This window comes from Bos mutus, chromosome 22, assembly GCF_027580195.1.
Source record: "Bos mutus isolate GX-2022 chromosome 22, NWIPB_WYAK_1.1, whole genome shotgun sequence".
NCBI classification, from domain to species: Eukaryota; Metazoa; Chordata; class Mammalia; order Artiodactyla; family Bovidae; genus Bos; species Bos mutus.
In genome coordinates this window covers 55,714,344-55,737,947 of record NC_091638.1, presented here as the reverse complement: position 1 = coordinate 55,737,947, position 23,604 = coordinate 55,714,344, and the positions used below count along the sequence as shown (strand labels likewise).

The following is a 23,604-nucleotide window of genomic DNA, read 5'->3' as shown; positions in this document are numbered from 1 at the left end:
TTTGCCTTCAGCAGTGCCTCCCTGGGTGTTTTCTTTTCAATTCAGGGTGCAGTTAGATAGGGTTTTGTTGTGGTGCCTTCCAGTGATCTTTGATCGAGGATAGCTTTCCCTGTGTTGCAGGGTGGGTGGTTGGGGGGCGAGGGAAGCGGGGACCTGGGGAGGGATGACCCTGGGTGTCCCTCCTTCGGAGGTCACCCTTTGGAACCAGCTGGACCCACAGCAGGGAGCCTGTCTGTCCACACTAGGAGCGATGACATCCTACGTGATAAATGAACCACATTTCGGGATGTGAGTGGCTGTTACACAGGACGGGTTGCGGGGGAGCGTGAGTTCAGAAATGATGGGGAAGGGAAGTCAAGTTGGAGGAGGAGGAGAAGCAATTGGAACAGGACACTGTTGTTCAGTCGCATCTGATTCTTTGCGACCCCATGGACTGCAGCACGCCAGGCCTCCCTGTCCATCACCAACTCCCGGAGCTTGCTCAAACTCATGTCCGTAGAGTCGGTGATGCCATCCAACCATTGCATCCTCAGTTGCCCCCTTCTCCTGCCCTCAGTCTTTCCCAGCATCAGGATCTGTCAGGAACGGGACATGGCTGAGCAGTAAGAAACAGACGTAAGTGTCCCTGCGAGCTCCAAGATAAAACTCAGCACCTTTTCCTGTACTTCTGTTGCTTCCCAAAGGCTCGTTTCTTTTTCTAGCCAACAATTCCAACACTTTTGCTTTAAAAAAAAAAAGGAATTAAAAAAACCCAACAACCCAGCACCTTCCCTCGTTCACAGCAGAGGAGGGGCATTGCCCTTGTCCTCTCTTCCTTAAACCTGCAGAACTCTTAATAGCCCACTTTGCTGTGAGACCTCAGTCTCTTAGAAATAACTCATTCAAAGCTCAGGTGACTGCTATTGACTGTGGGAACTCATAGCATTTCGGGGAGCAGGGGAGCTGGAGGGAAGGGTTGGGCTCTGACTTTTCAGCAGCACGGTGCTCCTGCTAAGTCACTTCAGTCGTATCAGACTCTGTGACAGCATGGACTGTAGCCCACCAGGCTCCTCCGTCCATGGGATTCTCTAGGCAAGAATACCAGAGTGGGTTGCTATTCCCTTCTCCAGGGGATCTTCCCGACCCAGGGATCGAACCCAAGATCTTAGATCTCAATGCAACGCCTCTGGTGTCAGCAGGCAGGTTCTGTACTACGGCTGCCACCTGGGAAGCCCATTGGATGTCTGCTTTCTCTAGTTTCTGAGCCCTGATGTCAAGTCCGTGGTGCTGCTGTGATGGAGGTGGGCGAGGATGTGGGACCTGGCTGGTGACTGTGGGTTCTCTCACCTGAACTTGGAGCGCCTGGTGGGGTGGCGGGGGGTGGCGGGGTGTCCCCAGGCGGGCCTCTTGCCCAGACCCAGGCGCCTTCCTCCTCCGGTTGCCCCTGATCCCAGGGCTCCCCCTCCTTTTCTCTTATTGAGCACTGGTTGTTTGCCTCTTGTTTCGTTTCCAAGAAGCGTAGCAGAGTATCTTTCCAGTAGGTTCTCCACTGTGCCTCAGCTAGCAAGCCTTGTTTGATGTTGCTTGTGACCAAAAAAACCCTTGTTAACAAATGCAGACACTGAGGCTGTCTACAGGGTTGCTTTGTTCGTGATCTTTCCGCGGCTTCTTGGGCTTCCCTTCTTGCTCACGTCTCACATGGCCCTTGCCTCTGGAAGTGGGGTTTCTGGTTGGGTGGCGCCCGTTTCTGCGTCCGTGCGTCCTGCCAGCTCATCTCTTCTGGGTGTGCTGACTGACATTCCCACGGGCAACTGTTTGCACGTGTCCATCACCCACAGCATCCCAGAGGTGACCTTTCGTTAACTGTTAATTTTTCCAGGTTTCATGGGAGAATGAATCATTGTTCTAACTTTCCTTTTTTCTTTCTTTCTTTCTGCTACTAGGAAACTTGACTAATCTTTTCATATTTTTATTGGCCATTTGGATTTCTTTTGTGATTTCTGTCTTCTTTTTTTTTCAAGTAGCATGTGTATCTGTCTATTGGCAATGTTACAACTTCATATTAGGGACCCGCCATCAAATGAGTTGGGAAAATAACCGTTTTCCTAAGTTAAATTTGCTTTTCAACTTTACTGTGTTTTTGAAACAGATGTTTTTTTAGATTGAGAAGTGGTCAAGTCATTGAATCTTTTTTTTTTTTTTTTTAATGGAAAAGCCTTCTAAAGTGTTTGAGAAGGGACCAGAATGCTCCGGCAGGCGCCTGGAAACATGCATCTGGGCTGTGTTTTGCTGGTGGGGATAACTGCGTGTGCTCGCTGCATGTTGGTGGTGGGACCAAGAGGCGCGCCGCGTGGTGCACTTCCTTACTTGCTTCCTTGCCCAGCACTTTCTGGGAGCCTGCTTTGCTCGTGGCACTGGGGGGCTGTGGGAGTGTGTGGAGGAGTCTGCTCTGGGCCTGAGGACATTTCAGGGGTGGCAGTGTGGTACCCCCCGCCCCTCGGGGAAAACAGGATCCTGGCCAGGGTTCCGGATTGTTTGCCTGTCCACCCCCCACTCCAGGACACTGAGTGTTGAGCACTGCGAGTGGCCAGGAGGCTTTCGGCGTTTGTTGTAACGGTCTGTCGTTGGTACCATGAGCATGCTATGAAGTCAGACATTTAAATTCTGTTTTTATTTAACCATTTTACCAGATGTTTCCTGTGGTTTGACAGAGGTACCGTTTACTCGAAAGTTCACACTCCTGAGATCTGTAATGTTATGGACACTGTTGCTATAGACAGTGACTCTGTCGGGGCTGGATTTGGAAGACCGCTTTTGCATCATTTTTGGGTCAAAGATGTGTTTTTCCCCGGAACACAAATGCCATCTTCATCATCATCACATCATCTGTTACTGTTGTGATCTCCGGTTTATAAAAGGCCATAACGGGCTGATCAGCATTTATTCCCATAAACACCACGGTGCCGCCGTGGGCTGTACTTTCTGTGAGCCGGACCCAGGCATGCCTTGGTTTTGTCTGTAAAACTCACCTGGGGAGGAAAGAACTCAGGTTTGGGGGTGGGTGAAGGTCTGACCTGGCCTGGCAAGGGGACTGAGGCTGGGGGGGTGGGTGTATGTCAGCGGGGGCGGGTGGTCCGTGACGCGGGGTGTGGGTGAGGACGCTGCAGACCTGTGCGTCCTGTGCAGCCACCCCAGACCAGATTCTGCAGGAGGAAGTCTGTTCCTACAGAGCCCAGCGCAGGGAACTCGGGGCGTTCTGACCTTCCTGCTCAGAGAGGCTCTTGCGGGCTATGCTGCTCGTCTGAGCACCGCCCCCCGAGCCCCCCAGCCTCTCGTGGGTTCCATTCAGCCTCCTTTTCAGAGACGTTTTTAAAAGGCCAATGTTCTGGAAGACCGAGGAGACAAAGGAGGAGGAAATGGCACGCTGTCATCCTGAAGACCGAGCTCTTTTCTCGATCGGGGCAGTAAAGATGCAGGTCACCTTCTGGAAGGCACCCTCCGTGCAGAAAGTGCCCAGGAGCCCCGGGCCCCGCAGCCGGCCCCCGGCCCCCCATACACACACAGCGCGCCACCTCCCGCGGGGGGACTTTTATTCTGACGGGCCTCCCGCCCAGCCCGTCCTGCGCGGGACCGCCTGCCAAGTTTGGGAGGCCCACGGCTTTCTTGTGGGAGGACGCTGGGCTGTCTTCATGCTCTTTGGCAATGATTAAAGTGAGGTTAGTACCAAAAAAGCCCTTTCATTTTATTCCCTTATCCTTGCTTTTGCAAACCAGATGGCAACCCTGTATTTTCAGCTGTAATTGATTTAAACTCCGAAGGCAGCGAGGCTGGGCGAGGCGGCCCTGTCTCTGCTCCCTCTTCCTGCTCATCCCTCTGGCCTGCCAGGCGGCCCCCGTCCCAGAGTCACATCCCCACCCAGAGTCACATCCCCACCGCAGCCTCCGGTTTCTTCTGCGAGGGGCCGGGGCTCTTAAAGGGGCCGTGGCCCTGCCGCCGACGACACGTGAAGGCACTTGGGGAGTCGTTGCAGGAGCTGCCTTCCTGCGGTGGAAGCAGGCAGGTTTCAGGTGACGGCTGACGTGTTCGTGTTTCAGGCTGGCTGTCACGTGACCGGCTGCAGCCCGCAGCTCCGCGGAAGACGGGGTGCTTGTCCTTCCCACTCAAGTTCGGCCGCTCGGATTGCCTCCAAAAGGAGGGGGGGGTATGTTTTCGGTTTAGCGTGTATTCTTAAAGAAAATTACAAGGCGAATAAAAGCACTTGGCCACAACTGAAGTCTGGAGGCTCTGACCTCAGCTATGTGACCACTTCCCTCCGCGGGGAGGGAGAGGAGGCCCTCCTCTGCGAGTGGATGGAGGGCCCGGGCATCCACTGGAGAGGAGGCCCCTAGCGGCCTCAGGACGCGGGGCTCTCACCACCTAACTCCACGAGCAGCCCCCTCCCCCTGGCCCTGGAAGGAAGCTGAGGTTCCCATGGAGATGAGGAGCCCACCTCCAGGGGATCTCACCTGTCCTGTCCGCAAGCCCGGCAGTTCCCTCGGGCTTGGGTTTCCGTCTGGTCATTTGGGGATCACGTTTGCAGGGCAGCGGGTTGAGGCTGTGGATCAAGGCAGATCTGTCAGCTGTTCACTAATGTTACACGAATGATCGTTGTTACTAACAGTCGCCATCCTTGGATGACTTGAAGTCATTTTTAAAGGCCCGTAGTGAAAAACGAGAACCACAAATAGGGTATTTTGTGAGTCTCCAAACACTCAACCCCGACTGCAGTCCCTGTGTGTGTGTGCCTGGGGCCGTGGGCTCGGGTGAGCCGGCGATGGATGGACGGTCTTTGTTTATTTAGTTCTGTTTCAAATGCTTACATTATTCCCCGGCGTTTGTCTTGTGGACCACTTGGACTGTGTTTACAGAGGTGTTTGTGCTGTTGTTGTAGGCCAGACCTATGGTTCTGGAAACCCGTCGTTTCTGTCTCGTAGTGAGGGACACTACCAGCAATGATTAGTCAAAACGTCTAAGGACCGAGAGTTCAACACAGAGTTACCACGTGATCCAGCAAGTCCTCTCGTGCGTATAGACCCAAAGGAAGTGAAGGCATCTGTACACCTGTGTTCACAGTCCCCAGAGCAACCCAGTGTCCATCAAGGAATGAGTGGGTCCGTGCAATGGAACACTGCTGCTGCTGAGTCGCTTCAGTCGTGTCCGACTCTGTGCGACCCCGTAGACGGCAGCCACCAGGCTCCCCCGTCCCTGGGATCCTCCAGGCAAGAACACTGGAGTGGGTTGCCATTTCCTCCTCCAATGCATGAAAGTGAAAAGTGAAAGTGAAGTCGCTCAGTCGTGTCCGACTCTTAGCGACCCGATGGACTGCAGCCCATCAGACTCCTCCGTCCATGGGATTTTCCAGGCAAAGTACTTAAAAAAGGAACCCAGTTCTGGCAGCTGGGTTGTACCCATGGATGTACCCTGAAGACCTTATGCAAAGTGAAATGTGCCGGTCACCAAAACACAGATAGTGTGTGATGTTCTTCAGTGGGGACTCACGTTCATCGCAGCAGCGAGGAGAAGGGTGATTGCCAGGTGGTTGAGGGGAGAGGACTGAGTTCATATTTAAGAGGTACAGAGTTTCACTTCGGAAAGATGAACGATTTCTGGATGTGGCTGACGGGGGCGGTTACACAGCAGTGCAGGTGGGGACTTCCCTGGTGATCCGGTGGCTAAGACCCCACGCTCCCCACGCAGGGGCTCTGGGTTCCATCCCTGCTCAGGGAAGTAGATCCCGCAGGCCGCAGCTGAGGGCTTGCATGCCACAGCTGAGAGAGTCCTGTGTGCTGCAGTGAAGATTGCAGACCCCGAGTGCCACCATTAAGACGAAGTACCAAAAAAAAAACCAGTGCATGTATATTTAATGCCACCGAACTGTGTATTTTTAAATGACTAAAATAGTGAATCTTATGTGTATTTTGCCACAATTAAAAAAAAAAAAAGATTAAAAGAAAACCTTCCAAAGACTAATGATTAACTTCAGTTCAAGTGAATAAACAGTAATGAATTTATTATGTGTTCAGCCTTTGTATTCCATGCTCAGCTGGGTTGAAGAGTGTGTAAAGAACTCGGAGGACAGATGGTCAACTCTCAGGCTAGGATGTGTGGGGCTTCATGGTTGGGGGTGGTCCTCATGTGAGGACCTGGGTGGGGGTGTGGTTTTTTTTTTTTTTTTTTAATTTAAAAGGTGATTGGGAATCACCATTCCCACTTGATGTGGGAGGTCCTTGTGAAAAGGAAAGGGGTGTGTCACTCAGGATATTGGGTGATGGCCCTCCTGGGTTCTCTGAAGACATTTTTAGGATCATTAACTCAAGAGTTGGGGCGAGGGTGTGATGCCCTTTCAGGGTTGAACAGTCATGGTTCTCCTGGTTTCCTCTTCCGGGTGCCGGGTTTGGGATTAAATATTTGATTTTTAATAGCCAGATGCTACTGACATTACAGTAAAACTAAGCAGACACTATAGGGAAAGTCAGTTCTGAATTCAAGAGTTTGAAAATGAGAATATTTATCAAGAAATGCATTTTAATAAGTTGGGAAGTGAAGTAAGCCATCCACATCGGGTTTTTGCAAATCCCTTTGGGGACTTGCTTAGAGAATGGAGATTGGTGATTCGTAATTTGCCTATCAGTTGTCCATTGATTAGTAGCCTTTCTTAGTGTCCAGGAATCCTTGAAATAATCTTGAAGAAATTGTAATCATGTTCTTATCTTGTAATTGAAGTAAAGAAAAAAAATAGCTCAGCTATCCTTTTCCTCTGGTTTTCAGAAAGATAAGAGTTCAGCCAAGACCATGTGGCTGGCTGCTCAGAGAGAATTAATTCACTAAATGCTTGAAATTTATACACTACATAATCTGCTGTCAGATGGAGGATCCCAAAGGCTCTTTAATAATCATATTTCCATAATTGATAATTATAACTGTTTTAAAGAATATTTGGTAGATGCCTCAGGATCTTTTATTAAATGAACATTTAATCACTTTATATACTCAAAACTTAAATTCTCAAACGTTTTTAGTAAAGCTTTATAATAATTTAAATCAGTAATTTATTTTTCCTTGCAGAGTTTCTGATGTTAGTCAGGGTTGGTGGGTGGTTTTGAAAGAAAAACTGGCTTTAAAATTTTTGTTTAGTGTTAAATGAATGTGTTGAATTAGAACTTATCCTCTACTATCAAGAAGTCCATGGCTCCAAAATAAGACAAAAAGCTCATGTAGTTCTATGTCTCCTGCCCCCCCCCAAAAAAATTTTAAAAAATGGGCAGATCTGAATAGACATTTCTCCAAAGGAGACACACAGACGGCCAAAAAGCACACGAAAAGATGCTCCACTCTCAGTACTGACCAGAGAAGTACAAATCTGAACTCCAACAGGGTGCCCCCTTGACGCCTGTCAGAAGGGCCGTCATCAAAAATCTCCAAAGAAAAAGTCCTGCAGACAGCGTGGAGGAAAGGGCTCCCTCCTAGACTACTGGGGGAGACGCAGGTTGGTAGAGCCGCTCGGAGAACAGGGTGGAGGCTGGTTACAAAACCAGAAGGAGAGCTGCTGTATCATCCCCAAGTACCGCTGCTGGACACAGTCCCCAAGAAACCGGAGTTGGAAACGAAACTTTGCTGCGCAGAGTTCATTGCGCACCACTGTTTACAAAGAGCAGAATACCGGAGCAACCAAGTGTCCATCAACAGATGAACAGGAGGTGCGGTACTAGTGTGCGATGGACTACTACTCAGCCACAAAATAACAGAATGATGCCGTGAGCAGTGACGTGGATGAACCTAGCGATTATCGTACTAAGTGAAGTCACAGAAAGACGAAAACACGGCACCCCTCACGTGTGGAATCTAGTTTTCTTAAAATTGATACAAATGAACTGATTTACAAAGCGGAAACAGACTTACGGATATCGAAACAGACTTATGGATATCGGAAACAAAAGTACGCTTACTTAAAAGGGAGACATGGCAGGGCAGGGATGAATCAGGAGCTTGGGATGAACACATACCCACTGCTCCGCATAAGACAGGAACCCAGCAAGGGCCTACTGTACAGCACAGGGAACTCTGCTCAATGTTCTGTGACAACCTCTGTGGAAAAGATCTAAAAAAGAATGATTCTAAGTGTATGTAGCTGAATCACACCACTGTGCCTGAAACTAACACAGCACCGTAAGTCACCTGCACTGCAGTAAAATTAAAAAGAAGTCCACGGGGTAGTGTGGAACTGCCTACTGCCAGCATCAGGGCTCCCCCGGTGGCTCAGCTGGTAAAGAACCTGCCTGCCAGTTCAGGAGATGCAAGAGACTCGGGTCCAGTCCCTGGGTCAGGAGATCCCCTGGAGGAGGAAGAGGCAAACCACTCTAGTGTTCTTGCCTGGAGAGTCCACGTGGACAGAGGAGCCTGGCAGGCTGCAGTCCATGGGGTCACAAAGGGTTGGACATGGCTGAACACAGACACACACGAGTCAGACACGACTGAACACACACATACACACACACAGTCGGACACGACTGAACACACACAACACGAGTCGGACACGACTGAACACACACACACACACACACACACACACGAGTCGGACACGACTGAACACACACACACACACACGAGTCGGACACGACTGAACACACACACACACGAGTCGGACACGACTGAACACACACACACATGAGTTGGACACGACTGAACACACACACTGCCAGCATGGGAGCTGGATGCTGGGAACGTGCTTGCATTCAGGGGCAGGAGCACGGCTTTGTGGGTCGTGAAGGGCGGGAGGGAATTGCCACAAACCAGACAGCACAGGAGGAAACATGCGGGTCCATCCTTGACAGGTGTGCGCACATGATGCAGGAACTCGTTTGTAATCTCTGTCTTTAGCCAGTACATCACAGTGTAGCTGAGTGAAAGATGAGAAAAAGAGCGGAAGGGTTTCAGGAGGCTAGACGCTGCTATGGGACCAGGCTGCTGGAGGAGAACCGCTGCATATTGGGTCCTGTTGTTGTAGGTGGAGTTCCAGTTGACTGCAGGTCTTGGAGTTATCCTGATTTCAGTATTCAGTTTTGTTGGCCTTGGTTCTTACTTCCTTTTGATTTTTGGTTCAAAATATGCTGTGCACATTGAAGGGAGTTACCTGTTCTTTCGATTTCCTTCAGAGTGTTATCTAGTTCTAGGTACCACACTTAAAGCTGAAGGGCTTCCCTGGTGGCTCAGACAGTGAAGAATCCGCCTGCAGTGCAGGAGACCCAGGTTTGATCCCTGAGTTGGGAGGATCCCCTGGAGGAGGGCATGGCAACCCACTCCAGTTTTCTTGCCTGGATAAACCCCCTGGGTAGAGGAGCCTGGCGGGCTCCAGTCCATGGGGAGTCTAGTTCTGGGTACCACACTTAGATGTAGATGCTGATTTGGAGAGCACACAGAGGTGGATGACGACAGGAGGGTATGGTGTTGACGGGGTTAGGACTGTTGGCAGGGATGCTTGTTGGCTCAAGAGGATCCTGGGCGTGACAGGGTGGACGCAGAAGCAGTTTTCTGGTGGCTGAAAGAAGAAATAGACTTTCTTGGGTTTTTTCCAAAGAGCAGACTGTCAATCACAGAATTATACTGGAATGTAGATTCCATTCATTGTACGGGGTGCCTTTCATTGGCGCTTTGCAGCCGTGGAGTGAACTGAGTGAGCCCCCGGCCCTGGGGGTGTCTGAGAAGTCGCCCTAAGGGGTCACGCAGGTGCGCTTCGATTCACACCCCTCTCCCATCGGTTGTTCACAGCCACCGCACCACAAAGCTCTCTTCCTCTGACCAGGAAGACGCATCCAGGCTTTTCACCCTAAACAGTGTGCACTGTCTTCCAGCGACTTGTCACCGAGTATGGAGTCAAGGCTAAGAGTGAGCCTTCCAAAGAGTTGGAACGGAATTAGAGAGGGGGCCCGGCTCCCACCCAGAAGGGGAGTGGAGATGGCATTCAAGGTGTTTTCAGACCACCCCCTTCCTGGTGGCAGGGCCTGGGATCGCTTCTCCAGTGACCCCTGGGCCAGACGCTGCCCTGGAGCTTCACGGGTTCCTGTCTCATTCAGTCCAGTTGGTGCAGGCTTTTCCTAAGAATCCGTTTGCTTTTTGGTCGGTTCACTTATGACTTGGGTGCTTGTGCTGACTTGGAAAAGGCAGTGGCACCCCACTCCAGGACTCTTGCCTGGAAAATCCCATGGATGGAGGAGCCTGGTAGGCTGCAGTCCATGGGGTGGCTAAGAGTCGGACACGGCTGAGCGACTTCACTTTCACTTTTCACTTTCATGCGTTGGAGAAGGAAATGGCAACCCACTCCAGTGTTCTTGCCTGGAGAATCCCAGGGATGGGGGAGCCTGGTGGGCTGCCGTCCATGGGGTCGCACAGGATCTGACACGACTAAAGCAACTTAGCAGCAGCAGCAGTAGCAGCTGACGTGTAGGAATGTCTGAGCAGGCATCGTGCAGAGGTCTGTGTGTCCAGAAGGGCCGTGTCTCCCCTCTGAGTCCCGGGCCGGCAGGTGGCTTCCGTTGTCCTGTGGCCTGAGCCCTGGGTACCACGTTTCTAGCCCGAGGAAGGCTTTCCCCGGGGAATCTCAGCGTCAGACTGAGGGTGTGGGGGAGCTGCTGGCTTGACCCCAGCAAAGCCGCTGCAGACACTGTCCATTTTAAGAGCCACCTCAGACTTCCCTGGTGGTCCAGTGGTTAAGAATCCATCTGCCAGCATGGGGAGACATGGGTTCGATCCCTGGTCCGGCGGGAGACTGCACATGCCGCGGAGCAACTGCTGAAGCCCGAGTGCCTAGAGCCTGTGCTCTGCAACAAGAGCCGCCCCTGGGCTGAGAAGCCCGCGCGCCTGGACTGGAGAGTGGTCCCCGCTCGCGCGTGCGCACAGAAGCAAGGGCCCCGCCCAGCAGAAAAGCAAAGGGAGAAAAAGCAGGCGCCCTGGGCTGTCCCCGTGGGTGGATCCCGTGTCACCCTGCCTCTGTCCCTTGCCCGGCCGCCCCGTGTCCGTAGCCCTGCCGCTGTGAGAGGCGAGCCCCGTGGGCACTTCAGATGCTGCGGCTGTCGGGCGGGAGGAGAGACAAGACGCCTCCATCCCTCCTTGGGCGCCCGGACTCTGTCCGATGCCAAGAATACGAGAGTTGCTTGTATCCTTTTTTTTTAAAGTGTTGTTCATTGAGAAAATGCCTAATGACAAACATCACTTACACATTTAGTAGCAGTAGGAATGCTAAGCTAATTTGTGTTTTATTGGTCTCAGCAACGCCTGCGTTCATTCGAAATGAGTGAGCACACACATGGGGCCCACGTGACGCAGTCGGGCCGCAGGCAGGGCCGGGCGCACGAGGTGTCCGTGCGGGGCCACCCTCCTGCTGCCAGTGCCCACTGCCAGGCCTGGCTCGGGAGGGCGGGGAGCTTCAGCAGTCGGGCTCTCGGTGTGCACCTCTTTTCTAAAACTTTGGTTTTTCCCTCTTGTCTCAGCTTATGATGGGAAGCATGCACAGGCTGTTCCAGTCGAGGAAAACTGTTCCCTTATTTACGTTGAGTCGAGCTGTTAGGAGGGCTTCCCAGGAGGTTAAAAAAAAACCTGCCTGCCATCGCAGGAGACGCAGGTTCAATCCCTGGGTTGGGAAAAGCCCCCTGGAAGAGGAAATGGCAACCCACTCCGGTATGCTTGCCTGGGAAATCCCATGGACGGAGGAGCCTGGCGGGCCACAGTCCATGGGGTAGAGAGACATGGCTGAGCACAAGCTGTTAGGAGAGTGGTCCCGTGTCGCGGGTCTCAGCGGTCTGGGAGCCCCGACTCCCCAAGTGAAGCAGGTTTCTGAGCGCCGGCCTGTTCTCGGGGCTGCAGCGTGTGGGCGCCTGGCGGCCTGGCCCTGCATCCCCGTTGGGTGTCCCTGGCGACAGGTGTCACAGACGACACCGTCTTCCCCCTTGGTCAAAGGCAGGGGTGGGCGGGCTCCCCCGTGCCCTGCCAGTGCCAGGTGGGCTGGGCACTGCAGCAGGGTCCCGGGTCCCTCTGTGTCCTGGGGAGCGGGGTTCTGAACGCCAGTTACTTCTCAGCTGTGTCCGGCCCGTGACACCCGGCTCACCGTTGAGTATCCCGGACAGCGTCTCTGCCTCACCTCCCAGCCTCGCAGTGCTGACGCCTTTCCTCTGAGCCCTGTGCCCTGCCGGGCTGTCTCGCCCCACACCTCCCTGCTTCCTGTCTGAAACTGGTGCTGAGGGGTGACGACACCCGACTAGGACGTCGTGGTCACACCCCCACGCCCCCCTCACGAGGAGGCAGGAGGGTGACCTGAGTCTGGATGACCTGGGGGGCGTTTTGAAGCAGGACATGGGCGGAGGGAGGAAAACTAAGGATGCGGGAAGTGAAGGGGGAAAGCACGTCACAGCTCTTGGTGCCTGGTGTGTGAATGCTCCTTAAATTCTGCTTTTTCAGAAGAAAAGTCTTTTCCTGCTGGGCATTTCCTCTGAAATTTCCTTAATTCCCTTTCATTCATCACAGACCGTTAACTGGATCCCACATGATTCAGTTCAGTCGCTCAGTCATGTCTCTTTGCGACCCCATGGACTGCAGCACGCCAGCCTCCCTGTCCTTCGCCAACTCCCGGACCCAAACTCATGTCCATTGAGTCGGTGATGCCATCCAACCATCTCATCCTCTGTCGTCCACTTGTCCGGCCTTCAGTCTTTCCCAGCATCAGGGTCTTTTCCAGCAAGTTGGCTGTTCACATCAGGTGGCCAAAGTATTGGAGTTTCAGCTTCAACATCAGTCCTTCCAATGAACACTCAGGACTGATCTCCTTCAGGATGGACTGGTTGGATTTTCCTGCAGTCCAAGGGACTCTCAAGAGCCTTCTCCAACACCACAGTTCAAAAGCATCAATTCTTCAGTGCTCAGCTTTCTTCACAGTTCAGTCCTCACATGATAGATACATCACACGATACCTGTCCTTTAACAGTTCACTTAGTGAATGGTTGTTTAAAACTCTGCACTGTGCTCAGCTCCAGGGAGCGGGCAGGGCGTGGAGGGTGAGGACCTCCGGTCCCACTGGGGAGGCTGCCGTGTCCCCCGGTGCTGTGACCCTCGTGCACACACAGGTCCCCGCTGTGTCCTCCAGCCCCATGGTTTGGGGGTCAGGGGGCCTCCCAGAGCTGAGGATGGAGACGGGGTGAGGCGGGGTCTGCCCGGGGCTTGCCGAGCGCCCAGTTGCCGCCCTGCCTCCATCTCTCAGCCTCTCAGGCTGAGTGTTCATTGGCTCCACCTCGGGCCTCTTCTCTGAGATGCTGGCACCTGCCGCTGGCCTGGTCCCTGTCCTAAACCCAGCACGTCAGCCAGCTAGGGGAGTGTTCAGCACCCCGTGGCCACCCCGCCAGCTCAGGGGTGTTCCTGAAGTATGGGAGCCCAGGATGGGGTAGGGGACACGGGGGCACTGACCTGGGTCCAGGAGCTACGGCCTGTGGACCCCAGGGCACCAGAACATTTCCTCGAAAGCACTAAACTGCTTCATTCTGCTTCCCTCCCTGGCCTAAGAACTTGGAGCCTGTTGGTTTAGCTAACTGCTGAGAATGGGAAGACAGACCTTCCCAGGGGTTTGCTGCAGCTCTGGGCCCCATTGGTAAAGGGCAGGGAGTCCTGCGTTCACGAGGGTGCGTGCTGAGGGCGTCCCGCACGGTCCCACTGCCTGGGGCCAAGTATGCATTCCCCTGGGGACGTGGAGGGCAGAGCGGCAGCTCGTGGGAGCCTGGCCCGGATGCTCTGTCCCAGAGGACGGTGTCCCCTTCCTACTCGCGAGCCCCTTGCCTTCTTCTCTGTGGCAGCGCCCTCCCCGGGGTGAGGATGGGCCCCTGGGGGGTGGACCCGGGACCCTGAACCTTGTGTTCTCGGGCGGTCCCCGGCACCCACCACCCAGGAGGCCTCTGGGCCCCTCGCGGAGCAGATGTGTCCCTAAGGAGGGTGGAGGCGCCGCGAGTCGCGGGCAGGAAGCGTGTGGTTTTGGGTCCGGGAGCACGTGACTCCTGGGAAGCGGCGGAGCCCGGGGGTGATTCACTGGGGGAAGGAAAACGACGTCTGTGTCCAAGCTCCGGGAACCGGGAAAAGGAGCTTGGAAGTGTGAGTAATGTGTAATTTACTAAAATTAACCAGCGACTTCTTCAGACAACAGTTTCTGGGTGTTTTCGGTGTGTCTTCTGGTCCTCGATGCCCGCTGCGTCCTGCCTGCAGGGGCCCGTCTCCCCTGTTCACTCCTCCCGCATCCGGCGTGACACGGGACAGACCCTCCGCTGCTCGGGCACCCTCCCCAGAACAAGGCTTCAGTCCCTGACCCTCCAGAGCGGCTGCCCAGTTGGGCTGGGTGGTGTCTGGGGCCTCAGGGGGCTGGGCTTGTGTGAGCCTCCCTGCCAGCCTTCTGCCCACACCTCCCCTCCGGTGCCCGGATTGTGAGCCCCTGAGCAGGGCTGTGTCTTCCTCCCATAACCGTCACGAGATAGGGGCTTGGTCAGCGTTGGTGGACAGGCACGGAGCCTGAACTGCGCGGGGGCTTGTCCCAGTGACGCGACCAGCCCGCGACCTCTCAACAGTTCGTGATGTGATGTCTAGAAACCTCATTTTTCGGGGAAATTATGTCAGGGAGGCAGTTTATATAGAACATCAAACACTAGAGGGAAAGTATCAGTCGGTCAGTTGTGTCCGGCTCTGTGCGACCCCCTGGACTGTAGCCGCCAGGCTCCTCTGTCCATGGGATTCTCCAGGCAAGAATACTTGAGCGGGTTGCCATTTCCTTCTCCAAGGGGATCTTCCTGATGCAGGGATCGAACCCGTGTCTCCTGCATTGGCAGGCAGACTCCTGACTGACTGAGCTACGTTAAGGGAAGAAATACCGTTCAGGAGAAGCCCACTCAGTTTGGGTCGGAGGGCTGGTGTCGCTGCTGTGTGTCGGCGTCCACGGTTACGACTGTGGCGCCTTCTGTATAAAGGCCAGCAATGTGCTCTGAATCTACACAGGAAGACGATACATTACGGACAGGCTGGTTTCAGAATTAAGGGCTTTTTTTCCCTATTCTTTTTCTGGTCTCATAATTCTTTGTAAGTTGCCGGGATCTGTGGGACGTGTATGGAGCATCTCGTCTGGACTGTCTGACTTGTCTGTGATCGTCTTCATGGGCTGGAAGTTTGTCCTCTAATCGTGTCTAAGTCACTCTGTAGAGTCCACCAGAGGATGGGGGGAGCGGGTGAGGACACCCACGAACTGCACGGCGTGCCGTGTGCGGTCAGGTTGTGCTGCAGCTGATGAGCTCACAGGTGGCTTGTTCCGCCCGCACGATTCCGCACCCGTGTAGCCTTCGGTCCCTGTTCAAGACCCTCCCAGGTGGCCCCCATGCCCACACGGCGGCTGAGGACACCGGCTCCGGGGATGTGCTGGCAGAACCAGACTGGTCTCCTGCATCACCGCCCCCGCCTCCCCAAGCCCCAGTGCCATCCTGATGGGCACAGACTGCATCTGTGGGACAGCTGCTCAGGCCCCAGGGCCTCGCCCTCACCTGCAGTTTCTCAGTGGTCGTGGGCAGGGCGCTGGGCACGAGGGTGCCAGGCCGAGTGGGCTCTCAGATGCCCTGGGGGGCTCCAGGGACACAGGAAGGCAGGCTCACTAGCGGGGTGAGGGGAGGATGGCTCTCTCGCAAGCCTGCGCGGGGCACTCTGCCAGATCCAGGGCCAGAGCCAGGCTCACCAGTTGGGGGGGGTGGTGGCCCAGGTGTGTGGACGGTCCCTTCCTGCTGGTGCCATGGAGCAGACTCCAGACCCTGCGAGGGCACCGCTCCCCAGCGCCCACCCAGGCTAGCGTGCCAGCCCCTGGTTCCCCGCGGGCTATTGGAGGCGCCCTGAGGCGGGGTGATGATGGAGTGGTCCCTCCCCTTGGCAGAGAAGGCTGGAACGATCGGTGTGAGCACGGCCACGGCCCCCTTCCCTACCCAGAAGCTGTCAGGCATTCCCGTCTGAGCGCGCGCTGTTCTCTTTTCAGGAATAAGACGGCCAACGGGGACTGCCGGAAAGACCCCCGGGAGCGGAGCCGCAGCCCCATCGAGCGGGCCGTGGCCCCCACCATGAGCCTGCACAGTGGCCCCCTGTACGCGTCCCTGCCCAGCCTGAGCATGGAGCAGCCCCTCGCACTGACCAAGAACAGCCTGGACGCCGGCAGGCCGGCCGGCCTCTCGCCCACCCTGGCCCCGGTGGAGCGGCAGCAGGTACACCTCTGTCGGGGGGGCGGGACCCCATTGCCGGGCTGTGCCGGGAGCACCAGCTGTGTGGGTTACTCCGCATGTAGGCCCCGCTCCTTAGGCTGAGCGGCCTCAGAGAAGCGGCAGTGTCTGGGGGGCTGCTGCTTCTCTGCTTCTCACAAGGAGGGAATGGCCTGGACTTGCCGTGTTTCTCACCGTCTTCCGCGGCAGCTCTTTGGGGATCAGTGTGATGATCCCAGGGGGACTCTGACACGAACCCCTTACGAGGCCACACGGCTGGAGTGCAGTGCCAGGCTACTCTGCTCGGGGCTGGGGCCCTAGGAAGTCTGGTCAGAACCCTGTGATTGGCAGACGAGGACTGTTTTTAATATATACATACATAAAGGAAAATAAGGGAACTAAGTTGTCAATAAACACAGACTGTTTGGTAGGAACAGAGACTTAAAAAACAGGCTCCTGGGGGAAGAGCTGATAAAGGGAGGCATTAACCGTGCAGTTCAGAAGCACGGCGTGAACCTGTGGTTCCTCTCTCTCAACTTCTGGGGCCTGGGGCCCAGCAGATCCTCAGTCAGGGTTTGCTCGAGACTCCTGGACACGGATGCGAGTACGAGGAGGTGCCGGAGCCAAGCTCAGCCTCCAGGCTGCTACCGCAGCCCCTGCCCAGGCCTGCTTCTGACCCCATCTGTGCCCCCTGCTCGTGGGCGCCCTCAGGTGCTGGGTGAAGTTTCACTGCGGCTCCCAGGAAGGCTGATGAACAGTTGCGCTTTCTGCCTTAAAGCCCCAAATCACGACCCTGTTTGTTTCCCTTTTTTTTTCTTTTTTTAACAAAACTGGGTATATAGACAGCTGCTTTGTGTAAGTAGTGTGTTAGAAGCTGGTCAAGCAAGATGCAGGTGCTCACACAGTTCGAGTCTGGAGGAGCCAGGTAATCAAGTGAGCCAGACTGTTCATGTATCAGTTGGGGGGAGTCAGGGGGAGCTACCAGGTAGGGAACACTCACCGGTGCTGCAGGAAGGAAGGAAGTTATAGCTAGAGGCCCTGGGCATCTCCCAGAGCAGTGGGTGCAGCCAGGCTTTGGAAGGGCGGGCCGGACCGGGCCTGAGAGCTGGACGGGAGGCCGGCCCCCTTCCTCCCCTGGCTCCGGGCCATCTCTGCATCCTTCTCTCTTGCTGTGTATGGATCGCATGGCCAGCTTGGCGTGGGTGTCCCCCAGCTCCCAAGTTCCCCCCGAGTCTCCTCCTGCCTTAGCCGCAGCCCCGTCTGGAGGATGGGGGGCAGGTTACTCAGCGAAGGCACGTGGGGAGAGCACAGACTCAGCGGTTTGAACAGACCCTCCAGAAGTGACAGGACGCCTGGACCTGACCACGGCCAGGCCCCCAGACCCATCTTAGGTCATGCTCCAAGCCCCTCAGGTCCTATTCTTCCCATTTCACAAAACGAGCTTAGAAGGTGAATGAAGGTCCTGCCTAACAGGCGGGCACCTCGTTCTCCGAGTCTCAGAGCCACGTTCCCTCCTTTCCACTGTTTCTGTCCCCACGGCAAGGTGTCATGCGGCTCCCGGTGGCTCTGCTCCACTGCCGACGTGTGGAACCATCAGTAAAGCCCCGAGGTCTTTGTTCTCAGGCTGCTGCTGCTCAGCCTCACCTTCTCTCAGCTCGGGTGTGTGCTCTTCCTTGTTAGACCCGGAGCACACGCCTGCTCTCTCAAATGGAGCCAGATCTGCATTACAGACCCGCCCACTTCCCATCCCTGGAAGGTCTGCTCTGCAGGCCTCCACAGGAGCTACCGTCCTGGCTCTTTACGGGAATGCCGGGGGGTGGACAAGCCCCGATCCCCTTGCTGACCTGCTGCCGTCACTCGGCCTCGGCTGATACCCAGCTCCCTCGAGCTGTCTGGCCGCCTCCGTCTTGTCTGGGGCTATCAGGACCCTTCCTGGCTGCAGCCTGAGAGTGAGGTTGGCTCACAGGTGTTTTCATCCGGGTCGGGGGATGTCTGGCAGGGTGCCTGCTCAGGGGTGGCTTCATGCCTCACAGAGGAGGTACCTGAACAGGGTCTTGAAGGGTGGGTGGAAGTTGCCAGGCAGGCAGTGTGGTGGTCTTGGGGAAGGCCGACGGGGTAACGCTGGTGTGTGACTCACACTGGGAGAAGCTCCATCTCAGTCGTCACTTGCATGGTCGGAATAGAGATGAGCAGAACTGGGAGTATCTTGGAAGGTCCTAGAATGGCTCAGAGAAGCTCTGGGGTCTGGGGGACACACTCTGGGTGTCCCTTTGCAGGGGGCCCTCCCCCTGCTGTCCACCCACTGGTCTCCCCACTTGGTGACCGTCTCATTTCAGCCCAGCAGCCGAGCCTCTGTTCCTCGGCTCGGTGACTCACAAGGTTGCTGCTCGGAGGGGGCCCGGCACACGTCCTTGGCGCTTGTTCACTGTGGATTTGGGTCCTTGAGCTTCAGAGTGGGAACCAGGAGGCGGAGGAGGGGCTTGATCAGATCTGCCTTTGGGCCTGGAGAGGTCTTGGGGGGGCGGTGCTTGGCAGGAAAGGGGTGCTGGGGAGAAGGCCCCATGCGCACTGATGGGGGCTCTCCCGGTTCAGTGGGTGCCCGGCCAGGCTGAAGGGCACGGGGGTGGCCGTCCTGCCTTGGAGCGGGGTTGGAACGCAAGGGCGGGGTGGCCGGGTGGGGTCCGCATCGCCTCCCTCCCCGCGCTCGCCACTCACACCAGCCTTCCCCCGCAGAATCGGCCCTCGGTGATCACGTGCGCCTCCGCCAGCGCCCGCAACTGCAACCTCTCGCACTGCCCAGTGGCGCACAGCGGCTGTGCGGCCGGCCCGGCCAGCTACCGGCGGACCCCGAGCTGTGAGTGCCCGCGCGTGCCCCCCATCCCCCAACAGGGCGGGGGACTCAGCACCCCTTACCCTCCTGTTCCCAGAACGGCGGCCTCGGGGCCCCTGCGGAAGGCGGCGTTGTCCCAGCACAAAGGCGCCGGGCTGGGTGGGGGGAGCAGCCCGTGGGCCCCGCCCTCCAGGCCCCCCTCGAGTCAGGGTGGTCGTCGCCGCCGCCCTGTGTGCATGAACGTGTGCGCACACGGCCCCGGGCAGCAGGCGCAGAGACGGGACCCGCGCCGGGGTCACCCTCTGTGCGGTCCCCCCTCTGACTGCCGTCCCCCCACTGTCCTCCAGCCACCTGCGACCCCGTGGTGGAGGAGCACTTCCGCCGGAGCCTGGGCAAGAACTACAAGGAGCCAGAGCCGGCCCCCAACTCCGTGTCCATCACGGGCTCCGTGGACGACCACTTCGCCAAGGCCCTGGGCGACACGTGGCTCCAGATCAAGGCGGCCAAGGACGGCGCGTCCAGCAGCCCCGAGTCGGCCTCGCGCCGGGGCCAGCCCGCCAGCCCCTCGGCCCACATGGTCAGCCACAGCCATTCCCCGTCCGTGGTCTCCTGAAGGGAGCGCCGCCCTCCGACACCACTTCCATCTGCATGGTTTGCCTGAGCTTTGAACAGTCAGTGCTTAAAAAAAATGGAAAAATTGGGGGGGAAAATTTGGTGGGAGAGGGAGGGATGGTTTATTCGCAAAAACCACGTGGTGGGGTTTCTATTGTGTTTCGTTACTTGTTTGGTCTTCGTCCTCGGGGCCCTCAGACGTGCTGGTGGCGCCGCGCGGGGCACCTCTGTCCGCGGGCGCCTGCACGCCCGCCTCGGTTACCAAAGACGCCTGGACCAGGTCAGCGCCCTGCGAGGCCGGGTCGCCACGGCTCGCGCTTTCTCAGTCACAGGCCAGGCCACTGGCGACCCAGACGCTCTGTGCTTTTTCGTTCGCTTCTCGAGACCCGGGCGTGTGCGGCTCCGCTTCCAGCCTGCGTGTGTGCGTGCTTGTGTGTGTGCGTCTACTTGAAGAGAACAGGACTGTCGTGTCTGATTTGCACTATGGGAGGAGGACTCGAGTGGCCTGCCTGACAGCTTTGTGCGAGACGCTGGTGCTCTGAGGGCAAACTGCTGAGAAACAGAGGGTTTCAGGATGACATTTGTGACCATTTGTGTTTTTTGTTGTTTTTTAATTTAGACAAAACTGCTTTGGAAAGGGGAAGTCTCATGCAGGTTATAGGTCTTTCTCTGTCTAGGTTTCAGGTGCTTGCAACTGGACTGCAGACTCTTACCAATCACGGGCATTTTACCTTTTCTGAACACTGCAGTTTGTTAGGCTAGAGCTGAAGTTGGAGGAGCCTGTAGTGCTTTCAACAGTGATGCATGTTTTAATGGATAAAAATAGCTGGTTTCTATTAACTGTATAGACAGTAAACAAAAAATCCTTAATACTTAACTAGCTTCTTTTCAGAATGCGTTTTATTTTTGTCAGTTACAGTCCTAGATATACTTACTGCTGGTACAGTTGTACTCTAAGATTTGTATTTGATATCCACGTTACTCCCTGGCAGGCCCTGGACGCGGGCGGGCGAGTGGCTGGTCAGCGGCCGAGTAGGATGCTGGAGCGGTGGCCGCAGGCTGACAGCATCGGCTATTTTCTGCCTCCCTGCCTGCTCCCGCGCTCCCAGGGGAGTTGGGACTGGTGTCTCCCAGCTTCCCTCTCGATACAGAAACTGCTCTGCTCCCTTGGCCGGACCGCAGATGCCCGACAATCTGACGCGGTGTTTTTGTGTGCTTCCTCTCGTACGCTGGGGCCAAGGCAGTATACATTCCTCTGACTTTATACAGTTATTACTGCATTTATTATTGTTTGCTATAGTCATAGCTACTAACTAGGAATTAGGCGAAGAAGCAAGCATGACAGACCCAGCTGTGGATATTCGACAGCTGCTTTTGTGTCCGGGAACCTTTTCTTGGGCCCCGCCCCTTCCGGGCGCCGCCTCCCGCCCCGCCCACCAGGGCTCTGGGTGCCCCCTGGCCTGGTCGTCAGTAGGAGAAAGATACAGGTTGGCTGGTGACTTTTACACAGTTGGCACTGGGTGACCAGGCGGGCGTTGGGTTCCTGGGGCTGCAGGTCTTTGAAGAGGCAGGAGGAAGGCGTCTCCCCCAACCCCGCACGCATTTCCCTCCCACTTCACTGGGCTTCCAGGCTTTTGCATCCAGGCCCCTATATTTTCTGTAGGAAAAAAAAAATCATCGAGAACACTTTTTTTATATAGGTAACTTTAAGACCATCATTACGCTGTGCGTAAAGAATGTACAGAGAAATTTGTAGGTATTTTTTGAAGAACAATTAATTTGTTAATGATATGTAGCTATTTAATTTTTCCCTTTTCCTATTGTAATCATTCATATTTTTTTTTTGTTTGGAAAAAAAAGTTGATCTTTTTTTTTTTTTCGTCTTAGATTTGTCTGTAAAAGTGCAGGAACACAGTTATTCTATGAGAACACTGCATCTGCCTTAATAGCCACTAGTTTGTTATTGCTACAGGCTACTGAGCGTCGCCCAGGAAAACGACCCACTGCCGGCGGCTCTGTGCAGAACGGGCTCGGCGGGCGCCCGCCAGCGAGGACATCGCTGGGGAGGGGGAACTGGAGCGCTGAGGGCCGGGTCCCTGCTGGGAGCGGCCGCCTGGGAGGGGCCCCGGGCAGGGGGACACTCCCCGGCCTCAGGGCACAGAGAGGTTCTCCACAGAGCCAGGCCATCCGCAGTGCGTTCAGACCATTCTCTCCGTGTTTGTAAATCTGTAATATACCATTCTCTGTGGCCTGTTTTTCCTGGAAGGAGAAGAGAAAAAAAAAAAAAAAAAAAAAGGTTTGGCAGGCCATCTTTTTTTTGTACTTAAAAGTAGCCTTAAGAACAATAATAAAGTGCTCTTAAACCACAAACTGTCAGGGTGATTCTTGGGCCCTGGGGACTGTGGGGTGGGCTTAGTGCCTGGGGTCCAGTGGCCTCTGGTTTAAGCCCCACGTCGGCTGGAAAACTAATTTTTAACTCTCAAAGAGAAGCATCATTTAAAACCTACAGCAACCCAACTCAAGACTCATCATTGACTTTGCTTCCTTGCCCAAGATAAAAGGGCCCCCGCTCCTGGCTTCCATGCCCTGCTCAGTGGCGGCCTCAGAGGCGCAGCCCCAGGAGGAAGAGTGAAATCAGCCTGAGTGACCCCAGCAGGGCGCCTCCCCCAAACCCTCTGACCATCCCCCTGGCTGCATGGAGGCAGACCCACCGCCCACTCCGCCCCTCCTGGAGTTGGGGCCTCCAGGAGGGCCCCGCCTGGGCAGCTCCAAGGAAGGAGCCCGGTCTCTTTCCCCCAGCGCAGCGGAGGTGGGGAGCCGCCCGGCCGCAGCCTGCGTCCCTGGAGGTCAGCTTCCCTGGGCCGGCGTGGCCCCTTCTGTCCCGCCTCCCCTCCAGCCGGCCAAGCTGGGGCCGCAGCCCCTACAAAGGCTGCTGAAAGGAGCCAGCTTCTTGCTCCCCGCGGGTCTCTTGGCCACCTGCCCCCCGCCGTCACTTCCCCTACGGGGGTCCCGGCCAGGAGGACCGCGGCCCCCTCCCCGCCCCAAAAATAAAGAATCGCTCGTGGAGGGGACCAAGTCCCAGGTCACCGGCAGTGCCGAAGCCAAGGTTATTATTGAGCTCAGAACCGGTGGGATGAGGAGCTGTCAGAAACGGAGGACGCCAGCGGCTCCTGGCGCGGAGGCAGGCCGGGCCTCCAGCGGTGGGGACGCGGGGCCAAGTCGCAGTCCTGGGGCGGCGGCCTCGGAGCGCAAGGCGCGCGTGTCAGATGGTCTCGTCGTCACTCATGTCCCAGATCTGCGTGGAGAAGGGGAGACGCTCAGTGTCCGCCCGCCACGGGGCCGTCTCAGAGCTGCGTGGCTGCGGCCCCTGGCCCCCCCCGCGGAAGGAAACCAGGGAGCCGCGCACCCGGGGGCCGCTGGGGTGTGGCCGGGCTCTGCCGTGCGGATCCTGTTGGCCTTCCCGAGGCGGCCCTCGCCGCTGGCCCCTCGGATCGAGAGGCGCTCAGGGCCTCCAGGGGCTCCCCGCACCCTGGGAGGGGCTGGTCCCTGACCCTAGCCCCACAGACTTTCCAGATTCCTAGAATTGGTTGCAAAAGGCCACCTCAGTGCTCAGAGAGCTGAGAGAAGGAACGTGGTGTTTACAGGAGGTTGGCCTAGGAGGCAGGGAGGCGCAGCCAAGGTAAACATCGACATCCACAGCGGCTTGGCTGTCAGCGTGGGGACCGTGGAGAACACACTGAGAGAAGGACATGTCCTCCGAGGACTGCCGCCTGGGGCCGAGCGCTGGTGGTGGGTGTGCCTCACACACACCCCTCACTGGTGCCCACCCCCTGCTGCCTGAGCACGCTGCGGCGAGACCACGAAGGCCCCGCTGTCTGAAGGCACGAGGACCACATGCAG

General features: G+C 56.1%; 2 protein-coding genes across 14 annotated transcripts in view; one reads left to right on the top strand and one right to left on the bottom strand.

The window, feature by feature from the left end:
- Positions 1–21,751, top strand: part of VGLL4 (vestigial like family member 4) — a 156,590-nt gene extending 134,839 nt beyond the window's left edge. For 11 of the 12 annotated variants that reach the window (XM_070360450.1, XM_070360454.1, XM_070360452.1 and 8 more), the window contains 3 exons: positions 16,046–16,268; positions 18,996–19,116; positions 19,440–21,751. In XM_070360450.1, the coding sequence (XP_070216551.1) occupies positions 16,046–16,268; positions 18,996–19,116; positions 19,440–19,705 (610 nt within the window). In that variant the 3' untranslated portion in view covers positions 19,706–21,751. Of the gene's footprint in view, positions 1–3,595; positions 3,696–16,045; positions 16,269–18,995; positions 19,117–19,439 lie in introns of those variants that run through there. The other variant, XM_070360457.1, reaches the window with a different exon arrangement.
- Positions 21,752–22,388: 637 nt separating this feature from the next.
- The window catches only part of ATG7 (autophagy related 7), a 274,172-nt gene continuing 272,956 nt past the window's right edge, over positions 22,389–23,604 (bottom strand). Inside the window, exon 17 of one of the 2 annotated variants that reach the window (XM_070360443.1) lies at positions 22,389–22,999. In XM_070360443.1, the coding sequence (XP_070216544.1) occupies positions 22,967–22,999 (33 nt within the window). In that variant the 3' untranslated portion in view covers positions 22,389–22,966. The remainder of the gene's footprint in view (positions 23,000–23,604) is intronic. The other variant, XM_070360442.1, reaches the window with a different exon arrangement.